Source organism: Oncorhynchus keta, chromosome 1, assembly GCF_023373465.1.
Source record: "Oncorhynchus keta strain PuntledgeMale-10-30-2019 chromosome 1, Oket_V2, whole genome shotgun sequence".
Taxonomy (NCBI): domain Eukaryota; kingdom Metazoa; phylum Chordata; class Actinopteri; order Salmoniformes; family Salmonidae; genus Oncorhynchus; species Oncorhynchus keta.
Window position 1 is genome coordinate 26,367,032 of NC_068421.1, and position 14,083 is coordinate 26,381,114.

At 42.2% G+C, this 14,083-nt stretch overlaps 1 protein-coding gene across 3 annotated transcripts in view; it reads right to left on the reverse strand.

Annotated features, from left to right (window-relative positions):
• The window catches only part of LOC118359690 (roundabout homolog 2-like), a 58,817-nt gene that overhangs the window by 29,424 nt on the left and 15,310 nt on the right, over nt 1-14,083 (reverse strand). For all 3 annotated transcript variants that reach the window (XM_035738525.2, XM_035738435.2, XM_035738348.2), the window contains exon 2: nt 4,931-5,257. In XM_035738525.2, the coding sequence (XP_035594418.1) occupies nt 4,931-5,257 (327 nt within the window). The remainder of the gene's footprint in view (nt 1-4,930; nt 5,258-14,083) is intronic.

Here is a 14,083-nt window from a genome sequence, read left to right on the forward strand (position 1 = left end):
GGCATTTATATTCACAACTACAGTGACTGACTGACTACCATCTCATTTAGTTTATCACAGCCATCTAGAGCATAGAGACGTTCTCTCCTCTATCTTGAGTTGTAAGGGCTGCAATTATCTTGGGAAACGTGTTGCTATGAATATTCCAATCTCTGAGAAGCAGACAAATGGTGGCTGAGCCGTCGCTGAGCCGGCTGCGTTTCAGATCCGCTGTCATGATTGAAGTGGTCATCTGTCGATCTGTCTGCTCAACCTCCCCCCTCTCGCCAGCCCCCCAATATGAGACAATCTGTCTCACACTCTCTGGCTGCCTGAAGTCGCTGCCTGTTCAAATGCAGCAGTATCTCTACTTTTGATCATTTGGAGGCATTTTTTCTATATTATAATGAAGCACATTTAATTCCTCAGCTGAGACTGGACTTTGTCATTGACGTGACATTTAAACTTTTAGAAAAGTCGATTTCTGTTTCCCATTTGTTTCAAAAGTAAAGGCTTGTTCAGAACATTAAAAAGCTTGTCAGAATTCCTCATCACATCCAACTGGAGTTTTTTCTGTCTCAGATTGTAATATATCCATCTCATCTGAATCTAAGATACACAAGGCCTATCAGCTGATCCATATAGTAGCAGTTGCAACCCTACAGTCTGGGGTGAGTTAAGTACATAGACAGCAGGGCAGTTTAAGGGAACATTTACAGGCACGCGCTGCCTGAACATCTGTCCCTTCAGGAGTATAACGGAACCCCCTGAGCTCCCGTCCCACACGCCCCCAAAACCCAACAAAAGGAGACGCCAACACAATTAAAGAACCCCCTTTAGACAATTGATGGATGAGCTATTACCTGACAAAGCACACACCCTTCCCCTCCCAACAGTCTGTTCAGTAGTCCCCACTCAGCTGGCTGCTTGTTTGAAAAGCTTCAGAGAGCTGAGGGCTAATTGAAAGTGGTGAATTATTTTTAGAGATCCGTCTGTAAAGGGCCGGTGTGGAGACGAGACCAGGAGCACAGACACCATCACTACCCAGCCATGTCGAGGGAACTGAAGAGAACATGGTTATAGATCCAATGAGCTAATCCACACACACAAACACTTCTCCACTCTCATCCACACATTCAACCACAGAAGTCCCAGAATGTGGGCCATTTGAGGGCTTGAAACAAGTGTCAGAGAGCGGAAAGTGGCCTCAGATAATTTCCCCCCAACTCTGTGCAGTGCGAGCAGCCAAGAGCAACTCTTTGAAGCTGTTGGAAGTTAATACGATCCCTCCTGCACCCAGGCTTTAAAGGCTGACATGCTAAAAGTCGTTTCACAGAATTCACACACCGTTATATTTTTATGAAATGATGATGGCACCACAGGAACCTCTGATATTCTCACACAGACAGATGGCCAGGGGACTTCCTGAAGTAACGTCCAAAGCACAGTCTTTGTACCAGACGTGACTCACACTGTGATTCCCAATGGTGGTGAGTAAGTACCAGGACATCCTGAATCTGAACTATCCCAACCTCACCTTACTGTGACAGGAGTGGAGAAGAGGGCACCTAAGGTCCTGGCCTGGGGATAAATAAAGCCCATATTCATCTACCTCCTGCAATTTCTTTAGCTCAGCTTAAACAATGTTGTTAAATGACTAACCATTATGCTCTATGGTTACTACCGTAATAATTGTTACATTCACATTTTAAACATTTAGCAGACACTTATCCAGAGCAAACTACATTGAGTGCATACATTTTCATACATTACTGTTACTGCTACATTCCTATTCTGGGACAGTGCCATTTTTTTTCAGAATTGTAATGCTTCAGGGATATACAGATTAAGAGATTAAGAATATCCTCAGAATATTCAGCACTGTATTTTTAAGTGACATTAATCTCAATATTTAGCATTTAGCAAGAGTGCAGCTTTAGTGCAGTCATAGTGGCCATCTGTTAATGTTTTGAAGTGGGGAGATGGGAGAGTAGTCATGGCAATAATAGGCTGCTTAGCATCGTGTGGCCCTTGTCATTCAGTTCACTATGGACACCACTAGACTAAACATCAGTCAGTGATCAGATTCACTGAACATTCTCAAGGCAGGATGGAGTAGAGTTGACAGGATTGGGGAGGAGTGTAGGGAGAAGGTGAGGATGGAGGGGGCACTCTAAAGGTGACGTGGGGGACAGGGTTGAGAGGTTGGGCAGAGTTGTTGGAGGGACAGGTTGACTTCAATTGGGATGAATCTTGCCCTTGTGGTTAAGGTTAAAATATGATTTTATGACTTTGTGGCTGTGCCAACTAGAGACCACTCTGCAGAACAAGATTTATGATGAAAAACCACTAACCAGAGGACATAGTGGCAAGCTGTGTACAGCAGCGCAAGGCAGCTCCCTCTCAGCCCAGTCAGAGCTCTTCTCTGTCCTGGCACCCTCCTCCCCTTTCCTACTAGCACTGACTTTGCTAATAACATATCTATTGAGGGAAAATGTATCTGCTACGAATGTGATATGTAGTCGTCTTACCTAGCCATCTTGAGATAAACACACGAATTGTAAGTCGCTCTGGATAAGAGCGTCTGCTAATTTACTAAAATGTCAATGTAGATGGAGATGTATATGGGATGGGAGCCTGGCAGGCAAGTGAAAGTGTTCTAGCTGAGAGCAGGTCCTAGAGTAAAGTGACCTGATGGTCAGTCAGTCATTGTTCTTTTGTCTCAGTACAGTAGGAGTACACCCATTAGAGGTGGTCTAATCCTATCTCTCTGCTAATGCCGTGTCATGGCTAATAGAGCCAGTGGGCGCCTGTCGAGAGGAAGGATTGATTTAATCCAGCCATTGTCTGTGTTTATTGAGGTTAAAGAGGGACTCAGGCAGTGCCAGGTCTCCTGAGCCTGTTGTGTTTCAATGGTTGGACGAGTGGTCAACTCATGCCTACAAATTCACCCTTAGGCACTTGTTAAAGCCAACTTGATTATTCAAAATCTCTAATCCTTTATGTAAATGATTATGACAAGAAAAAATTAGTTATGTATTGTAGTAACAATAAAGAGAGTTTAAATGAACAGTTTGGCCACTGCGATATCTGTCCATACAGAAAACATCTCTCCTGTATTTCTTCTTCAGGGTTTAAAGAAGAGACCAGTGGCAGAGTTGTAGTGTAGAAGAGGCCAAGAAACAAGCTGCAGTCCAAAATGTCAGTCCTTCATAATCCTCCCATCAGGAGAAAGAGAGACATCTGGCCCTAAAGCCTTTCAAGCAAGTTTGATTTTTTATTTGTCCTACTTTATTTTAATCCAGCTCAAAGAACGCGGCTGTTTGCTCCCTCAGACAGACATTCACATTCATGGCTTTGAAATAGATACCGCTTTCCTCTTCTTCTTACATAAAGGCTAACCGACAGAGCAGAACACTGCTATTTCTGGGAGGAATATGTGAATGGATTCATACACAATATCTCATTATCTAGGCGCTTCAACAACCCTGCTATTCAGCTGGTCGCTTACAGCTTATTCATGCCAACAACAAGAACACAGCCGGCAATAATTGACTGTTTAGTATTTCCATACCCGACATGAAAGTTATTCTGAGGAAGTCAAATTAAGCAACAGTGTCTAGTTATACTGAAGCCTGAGTTGTGGACCCCGAAGGTGAAAAACATTTAAGCATGAAATACATGTCACTTCGGATGCATTTGTGCAGTGAAGGGACTGATTGTGTGGAAGGAATGAACTGTGTAGAAATCTAAATTCGACAACCCTGTTGAGGTAATACTCTACTGTAGCCAATCCCCATGACAGTCAGGGCAGGGTGGGGTGTCATGGTTCAGAGGTCAGTTCTAGGCATGCCTACATGCCACAGCTGTATCAATGTATTCAATGTATCTTTCCTCTGAGCTTCTCCCAAGCCAGGAGTTGCATTGATCTCAAAGTGATTTCACTATCGTTACCATGGTAGCAATTCAGTACTAATAAATCATAATCAACATATTCACCAGCTACCCAGAGGCACCAGACCTAGGACAATAGTCATTACTGCAGTTAGTCACCGTTAGAGTGCTTGCATCTAGGTGATGCATAGCCTTACTGGTAGGACTGTCATCTCCGACTACATCTCCACTGGCTGAGGAGAATTCATCATCAAAAACAGCAATATAACTGTGGTGCTTAAATGTTTTCCTCTGGAAGCTGTTCTGCTCTAATATTTTTAGTTTTTCTCTAATATTTCATGTTCTGCCGCTTATGAGTGTGGATATATCACTCAGTGTGGAAGCTGAACTAAAGCTGGCCCTATTTTTGAACATGAGCTGTGGAAGTCAGTGAGCCATGAGCAGTTAGAGGCTGAGGAGGCCTGGCTGGCTCTGTGCTCTGGTAGAAGATAAGATGCAGGCAAATTGCTGTTTTGTGTTTTTAAACGAGGAGACATTCCCTCATCTGTTACGCTCCTTTTCCTAATCAGCACACTCCGCTAATCCATTTCCTAACGGCAGAAAGGACCTGCATTCAGCCCAGGGTCACGCCACACTGCCACAATTACAAGGAGAAAGAGAGAAAGTGGAAAGTGATGCAGTTGTCACTAGTTACCACAGACACAAAGTCATAATTTGTTATATTTAAAAAATAAAATAATAATAATGTTATTTATGGTTAAGCAAAATGTTACAGTGTGGTTAAGGTTAGGGTTAAAATCAGATAAAAAATATATAAATTGTAGAAATAGGCAGGGTTTATGACTGTGACAACTAGTGATGACCACGTGAGCCTACGGGCCACAATAATAGACAAGTCTCTCCAAATGGTCATATTGTCAGAAGTTCAAGATAGCAGATGAAAGCCTGTCCTCTACACCTGTTGTGCTTTGAGAGAGACAAAGAGACAGAGAGAGAGACATAGAGAGAGATAGGTCATGGGTTGACATTGACAGCAAGTAAAATGACAAAGACTTACTGGCTACTTCCAGTGAAGCGTTTCGACTGACAGCCTCTCCAAGGTAGTTACGTGCCACACAGGTGTAGACTCCCTCATCTGGTTTGGAGCGTCGTCCGTGTACGATACGCAGGAAGAAGAGGGAGCCGCTGGGAAGGAGCATTCGGTGAGATCGAGGGTCATCCCGGTCCGTTTCCACCCGCTCCCTGTCCTTGTACCACTCCACAGTGGGGTTAGGCCGCCCCTCTGCCTTACAGTTGAGGGTTGCGGGTTCCCCCTTGGACACGATCAAGTCAGAGGGGTCTTCCAAGATCCGAGGTGAGCTGTCCTCAAAACGTGCACGGGACCCTGTAAGGTGAAAGAAGTTTACTATCCATGCAGCTTTCTATCATACTGTAGCCCAAACCTGCAATCTCTGAAAGAAAACATCACAACACAATGTAATCCCATTGAGAAAAAAGGCAGTAGAAAAGCTCTGTGGCAGGCTAACCCAAATCCATCTCCACTGACATGGACGTATAGATGCACGAAGTCTGAGGGAGAGACAGATGGGTTGGACAATAATAGAGAAATGTCTGTCACTCACCACTGAGATCTGATGCACCATGATAGTAAAGCTGACAACAAGGATCAGAACTTTGGTACTGAAGAGCTCATGCTGTTGTTGTTGTTGTTTCTTCCCACTCGTTAGAGATAAATCACATCTTTATTTTACCTTCTGGGCCTCTGTTATTCTAGTGTTTAACAAAACACCTTATCAGATATTCCCTTGAGCATAGGTAAGTAAGTATCCTGCTTGTATACTCTTCACACTGTAATGACTTCTAGCCTTTTAACCAACTTTGTTCGTCCATTGAAATGTAATTTGTCAGTAATAGTTGGTAGCCTGCTGAAGAAGACAGGTTTTTATTCTGATGGGGTATTTTCAAAGGAGGAAGAAGCCACAGGAGATGGTAATGGCCAATCTCAATGTCAGTCAGGATTTCAGCATAGAGGACATGAAGGCCAGTGACATGCTACCTAAAACAAGACGGAAAGAGAAAGCCAATAGAGATTGAAGTGGGTAGAATATCAGAGAGAAAGAGAGGGAGAAAGAGAGAGGAGAGAGAGAAAGCTCTCCTATAGCCCTCCCTCTTGGGAACCATTACTGTTACCCTCTTCTGTATGGGAGAAGAGTACTTCTCCAAGCCAAGGGCTTTAGCTAAGCTTTTAGAGTAGATGGCTCAAACAATGTGTACTACAGTTTTGGGTCTGGAATATGTATAATTCAGATTAAGAAAAAAAGCCAATGTGCAGTAAATGACCAGATGTATCTTATTTTTTTACAATCAAAAGTAATTCTCTATGGATCTCCTTTGTTTAATTATATTCTTATGTTTTTCTGTCCATCTGTTGTCTTTTGGTTACTTGTTTGCCTGTTATTTTTAAACTACTTCAACCGAATAGCCCAGGAAATGCAACAGTTAAGATTTTCTGAATTTGAATGTTCACCATGCCATTGAATATCGTGTTAGAGTTATTTTTACTGCAGTCAGTCTATAAATCTCCATTGAAGTGAAAATCTTAAATTACCAGAAGTGTATGGTGGGGAGGAGGCTACAGGAGGTTAAAGTGCAGACTGTCAGCTTTAATTTGAGGGTATTTTTATCCATATGAGGTGAACCATTAACAAATTACATATTTTTTTTAAATAGTCCCCCCATTTTAGGGGACCAAAAGTATTGGAAAATAATTCACTTCATATGTGTATTAAACTAGTCGAAAGTTACGCATTTGGTCCCATATTCACAGCATGCAATACCTGCATCAAGTTTGTGACTCTACACATTTGTTGGATGCATTTGCCATTCGTATTGGTTGTGTTTTAAATTATTTTGTTCCCAATAAAAAATATATCACGAAGAACTGCAAAAGTGTTGCTAATGCTCTCCACTTTCTGGAGGACTGAGTTTTGAAATCATTGGAATGCCGGTGGAAGCAGAGTATGATAGCTAAGGAAATGGAGAAAATTCAGGCATTTGGTTGCAACTATGCGGAGGGAGTCGAAAAGAGAATACAAAGAAGGCTGTTGTATAAAACACCTGCCTCCGGATTACATTTTCAAACCAAGGGAAACAATGGCATCTGTAACAGAGAGGGAGAAGCGTTCAACCATGTACACGAGTAAGACAGTCTAGCTACATACAGATATGATACGTTTCTAATTTTGTGATGAAGTCATTTTCAGTTAAAGTCTATTGTTAGCTAGCTAGCTAACATTAACTGGCTGACTCGCTAGCTAACATTACGTGTATGATCTGTGTAGTAATATTGGTATCTCAGAGCCATTTGCATTGCTAGTTTTAGCCTAATGTTATCTAACTAGCTAACATTGAAAGTAGTTGGTAAGCTTTAGCTAACTATAGAGTCATGTAGGGTAGTAATGTTATGAGTTGGAATTATGGTTCATTGTTTAGCTAGCTAGATGCCTAAACAAAAAAAGACTCTACCATCCAAGTAACCATTTCACGGTACCGTTTACACCTTCTGTATCGTGTGCATGTGACGAATACACTTTTATTTTATTAGATATAGTGTGCGTTTACCAGAGACGGTAATGTGAAGAACAACCGGACCTGCACCAAAGTCAAATTAGGATTTAATGTTTGGCCAACCAGTGTCCAAGTAAAAACAAATCTCTGTTAGAATGCCCTGCTTTATTTCACTCACAACCGTAAGTTTGAAAAACACATTGAGGATTGATTATAAACAACGTTTGTCATGTTTCTGTCGATATTATGGAGCTAATTTGAAATATTTTTCGGTGTTGTAGTGACCTCAATTTCCGGTCGATTTCTCAGCCAATTGTGAAGAACAAACGGAGCTAATTCCGCCTACAAAAATAATATTTTTGGAAAAAAGGAACATTTGCTATCTAACTGGGAGTCTCGTGAGTGAAAACATCCGAAGCTCATCAAAGGTAAACGATTTAATTTGATTGCTTTTCTGATTTTCGTGACCAGGTTGCCTGCTGCTAGCTCGTCATAATGCTATGCTAGGCTATCGATAAACTTACACAAATGCTTGTCTTGCTTTGGCTGTAAAGCTTATTTTCAAAATCTGAGATGACTGGGTGATTAACAAAGCTAAGCTGTGTTTCAATATATTTCACTTGTGATTTCACGAATAGGAATATTTTCTAGTAATATTTATGTCCGTTGCGTTATGCTAATTAGTGTCAGTTGATGATTACGCTCCCGGACCCGGGATGGGTAGTATCAAGAAATAAGTGATGTTGTAATAAATATATAAGACAAATTCTTCATTCACAAAGCCAACTTACACAGAGAGGAACGTTTTTCTGGAACATGCTTATTGTCACGCCCTGGTTTTAGTATTTTGTGTTTTCTTTAATATTTTGGTCAGGCCAGGGTGTGACATGGGTGATTTATGTGTCTTGTCTTGTCTAGGGGTTTATTAGATTAATGGGGTTGTGTTTAGTAGAATTGTCTAGGAAAGTCTATGGTTGCCTAGAGCGGTTCTCAAACAGAGGCAGGTGTTTATCGTTGTCTCTGATTGGGAACCATATTTAGGCAGCCATATTCTTTGGGTATTTCGTGGGTGATTGTTCCTATCTCTGTGTTTTGCACCAGTTAGGACTGTTTTTGGTTTTCCAAGTTTTCTTGTTTTGTATAAGTATATTGTTCACGTTATCATCTTTATTAAAGATGTTTATAAATAACCACGCTGCGTTTTGGTCCGCCTCTTTCACCAGAAGAAAACCGTAACACTTATTCCTGACATTGTCTGGAAAAATGCATGGTTAAGACCTTACAAATACTGTATACCAAACAAAGTTAAGGAAGTGCACTTCAACATTTTGCATAAGATATATCCATGTAATTCTATGATGTCCAAATTTGTGGCTATTGATGATATCTGCGTTTTCTGTGAAAAGGTGAGAATCTATCTCACTTGTTCTTTGAATGTAAATTTGTGTCTGAATTTTGGGAAAACCTTGCAAAGTACTTATTTACCATTATGAACTACCTATACTACCTATAATTTTAACATAAAATATATAATATATGTTACTATTGCAATGATAACAAAACCACTGAAATGATTGTTAATTTTTTTTATTCTTGTTGCCAAATACTTTATACACAAACAAAAATTCCTAAATTCTAAACCAAAATTACCAATTTTTCTGATTGAATTTAATTATCTTATTAAAACACTAACCCTAGTGAATAACAAAAAGAATAACATCTTCATGAATCATTATAATAAGATACTTTCAGAGTGAATATAATTGCACTTAAATTGTTTCTTTTTTGTATTTTATTTATATTTTTTGTATTTTTGAGCATTGTTAATACCTGTTTGGTGTAGCAATGTACGTTGATTTTTATATTATGAATAATAAAAAATAAAAAAATAATTAAAAAAATAAATAAGTGCATTTTAAATTGTTTTATTGAATTTTTACCTTCATTTAAAAAAGGAGTCACCATTGAAACCAGACAGTCTCTTTCGCAAGGGAGACCTGTACATACAATTAATAGAACAATCAAATCAAAATCATATTAACAAAACTAAAATACAGCACAACAATCAAGAAAAACAGGCACATTGTCACGACTCCGACCGAAGGACACTCCCCTTCCCGTTCGGGTGGCGCTCGGCGGTCGTCGTCGCCGGCCTACTAGCTGCTACTGATTATTTCCTCCCCCTCCTTATGTGTTGATTGAGTGCACCTGTTTTGAATTAGGTAGTAGGCCTCGGGTCACCCTGGGGTGAGGAGGACAGTGGGGAGCCTTCGGGGGAGGTATTGGTGGCCTACCTTGGCTAGGGACGTTAAGGTTTATGTCTCCTCCTGTTCGGTATGCGCCCAGAGTAAGGCTCCTAGGCACCTTCCTAGAGGGAAGTTACAACCCCTCCCCATTCCACAACGGCCATGGTCACATCTATCCGTAGATTTCCTGACCGACCTTCCCCCGTCTCAGGGCAACACCACGGTTCTGGTGATTGTGGATCGGTTCTCTAAGTCCTGCCGTCTCCTCCCGTTGCCCGGTATCCCAACAGCCCTACAGACTGCGGAGGCATTATTCACCCACGTCTTCCGGCACTACGGGGTGCCGGAGGACATCGTTTCTGATCGGGGCCCCCAGTTCACGTCCCGAGTATGGAGGGCGTTCATGGAGCGTCTGGGGGTCTCGGTCAGCCTGACCTCCGGTTATCACCCCGAAAGTAATGGGCAGGTGGAGAGAGTAAACCAGGAGGTGGGTAGGTTTCTGCGGTCGTACTGCCAGGACCGGCCAGGGGAGTGGGCAAGATACATCCCCCCTCCTCTACTAATGTGTCCCCCTTTCAGTGTGTGTTGGGGTACCAGCCGGTCCTGGCACCATGGCATCCGAGCCAGACCGAGGCTCCTGCGGTGGAGGAATGGGTGAAGCGCTCCAAAGAGACCTGGAGGGCCGTCCAGGAATCCCTTCAGCAGGCTAGTGGATGGCAGAAAAGGAGTGCCACCGCAGTGAGGCCCCCGTGTTTGTACCAGGGGACAGGGTCTGGCTCTCGACCCGAAAACCTACCCATCCGCGTGCCATGCCGGAAGCTTGGGCCGCAGTGTGTAGGGCCGTTCAAAGTCCTGAGGAGAATAAACGAGGTGTGTTATCGATTACAACTCCCTTCCTATTATCGTATTAACCCCTCGTTTCATGTGTCTCTCCTCAGGCCGGTGGTAGCTGGTCCCCTACAGGACGGTGAGGTACTGGAGGTCCCTCCTCCCCCTCTGGACATCGAGGGGTCCCCGGCGTATACGATACAGGCCATTCTGGACTCGAGACGCCGGGTGAGGGGCCTGCAGTACCTCGTGGACTGGGAGGGGTACGGTCCGGAGGAGAGGTGCTGGAGGAGAGGTGCCCACCAGGGACATTTTGGATCCGTCAATGTTGAGGGATTTCCATCGCCTCCATCCGGATCGCCCTGCGCCTCGTCCTCCGGGTCGACCTGTCGGCGCGCTGCGGGAGCCATGCGTCAAGGGGGGGTACTGTTACGACTCCGACCGAAGGACACTCCCCTTCCCGTTCGGGTGGCGCTCGGCGGTCGTCATCGCCGGCCTACTAGCTGCTACTGATTATTTCCTCCCCCTCCTCATGTGTTGATTGAGTGCACCTGTTTTGAATTAGGTAGTAGGCTTTATTAGTCAGCCGGCCCGCAGAGTTCCTTGTGCGGGATTAATTATTGTAACCATCTGTTTTAGTGTACTTGTGTGCACGTCTATGGGTTTTGTGTTTTTCCCATTTTGTGGGTTTTCACTAGACCGTTTAAGTCCCCCTGTTTGGGGGCATTTGTGTGTTCATTACGCCCTGTGTGTTCGTGAGGGTTGGCTTATGTTCGCCGTTTGTCGGTGCATTAAAATAGCACTCACCTAAACTCTCTGCTTCCTGCGCTTGACTCCTCACCCATTACACTCAGATCGTTACACACATTCCTCAGAAAATAGTTTCACAATCAATATTTTAATTTGCCCAAGCGGCATCAGAGCGTCCAATTGCAGTGTATTTTGCAGTTGGTTCCAGCAATGAGATGTGTTAAAACTAAAAGTGGATTTACCTACAGTAATTCGGTGGAGACACGAGGAACCTCAAGAGTTAATCAACCCTGTGAACGGGTTTGATATGTAATGTTTTTTTATATACTTTAACAACAAAGTCAGGTAAGTTGAAAGCTTGTGAAATAATGAAGTGCGCTACTGGACTCTACGCACCTCATTGCGTGCTAGGAATATGGGACCAAATAGTAAAAACGTTTGACTACTTTATTGCACAAATAAGTGAATTTGTCCCAATACTTTTGGTACCTTAAAATGGGGGGGGACTATGTACAGAAAGTGCTATCATTTCTAAACGGTTAACCCGATACGGATGTCATTACACTCAAATTAAAGCCGACAGTCTACACTTAAACCTTAATTATTTTATAATTTCACTTTTGGAGCTCACTGTACATGCTGGCTTCTACACTAGAGTCGTTACATCTGAAAAGTGTGTATAAATCCAAGCTTTTAGCTGTAAGCAGATTTTTTTTCATGACCTCATTTGATGCACATCAGAAACACTGACCAACATGCCATGAACCTGAGGAAAACACCCAAACAACAATCCCACCACGGTAGCTGTACCAGCTAAAACCCACAGGTTACACACGAGGGCAGCTAATACTAATGCAGGATGCGGATGAATGCTTGAATAGCGCCACATAAAATCAGTTCTTTGTCTGATTCTGTATTTCTTTTCTCCAAAATTCCATTTTATTATTCCAGGTTTCCATTTTGTTTATCCTATCAAATTCACATGACATTTTATTTTATTTTTATATATGAACAACAACATTGCATGTTCTAAGTCCACAACAATGTTTAAACCACACAAGGAGATTATTTTTTTAAGTCTGAGAAATGTTACCCTTAAATGCAAGTGTGCACCAGAAAGAAACCTGTGTTTGGTTTAGAGGTGTTGCTGTAGCGCTCATGTGAATGCAGAGTTTGTAAAACAAATGGCCACTGGATTGACACAAATAGTCATGATATCATTCTGCCTGGTAGGCATAGGCTACTTTGTAGTTAACATTTAAGTGAGAAGATTTTTGGGAAAGCCTTTCCATCTCTAACAGAAGAAGGAATCATTAGCATCATCGCTAAAGGCTATACAAAGTGTAGACATATGCACGCACAACACACACACAGACAGGGGCATTCCTGTGCCGTTTCAGAAAGTTTCAGGAAAATATGAATCACTGATGCATTTTGTTCATGTCTTATGATTCACTGCATTTCCTAATAAGTTCAATAAAACATTTTAACATTGTTTAATTCTGTTTTAAATGTCTGGATTCCATGATTCCATCTGCAACTAACATTTTATAGGGCCCTAATATCCGAGGAGTTGTAGCACTTTTAATGCTCATTGAATTTCTCAATTCAATATTATTCCTAACAATTCCACAAATTCAAATACTATTCCCTCGGGCTGAACATTTCACTGTTCAGACAAGCCAAGCAAAAATGATTTAAAACAAATCCTATTGTACATTTTTGATACTAAGTTCTTTAATTTCTGGGAAATGTATAAATATTCAAATCCAATACAATTCCAAATATTAAAAGGTTTTCACAATTCCAATTCAAACAGTCTAATTCAAATTCAATGATTTGAATTCAACGTTAATTCAGGAATTCCAATTTTAAATAAATTGGAATTGACCCCAACCCTGGTACTTACATCATAGCAGAAGCAACAGGCCAGGCCATAAAGCTTTTGTGTTTTACAATTTTGTTGTGGAAAAGCACACAACTCAGGCATAGCTGAAAGGCTATGTGACAAACAGAAGCAGAAAACTGCTGTGACAAGTGTACTGTATAATCAGTGCAAACTCTGTGGCACCAAGGGCACCTGTGAAGCTGCTTTGATGAATAAATCAGGCTGTTTGATTTACACTGAACAAAATGATAAACTCAACATGTAAAGTGTTGGTACCATGTTTCATAAGCTGAAATAAAACATCCCAGATAGTTTCCATTTTCACAAAAAGCTCACTTCTCTCAAATTTTGTACAAATTTGTTTACATCCCTGGTAGTGAGACTTTTTCCTTTGCTAAAATAATCCATACACCTGACAGGGGTGGCATATCAAGAAGCGGATTAAACGGCACGGTCATTACATAGGTGCACCTTGTGCTGGGGGACAATAAACAGACACTCTAAAATGTGCAGTTCTGTCACACAACACAATGCCACAGATGTCTCAAGTTGAGGGAGCATGCAATTGGCGTGCTGATTGCAGGAATGTCCACCAGAGCTGTTGCTAGAGAATTTAATGTTCATTTATCTACCATAAGCCGCCTCTGTCATTTTAGAGAATTTGGCAGTACATCCAACCGGCCTCATAACTGCAGACCACATGTAAGCGCGCCAGCCCAGGACCTTCACATTCGGCCTCTTCACCTGCAGGATCGTCTGAGACCAGCCACCCGGAATTTCTGCACACACTGTCAGAAACCGTCTCAGAGAGGCTCATCTGCATGCTTGACCTGACTGCAGTTCGGAATCCTTAATGGAGGAATCCCTACCTTTCTTTAAGGTATCTGTGACCAACAGATGCAACTGCACAGGGCAGATGGCAGACAGCGTT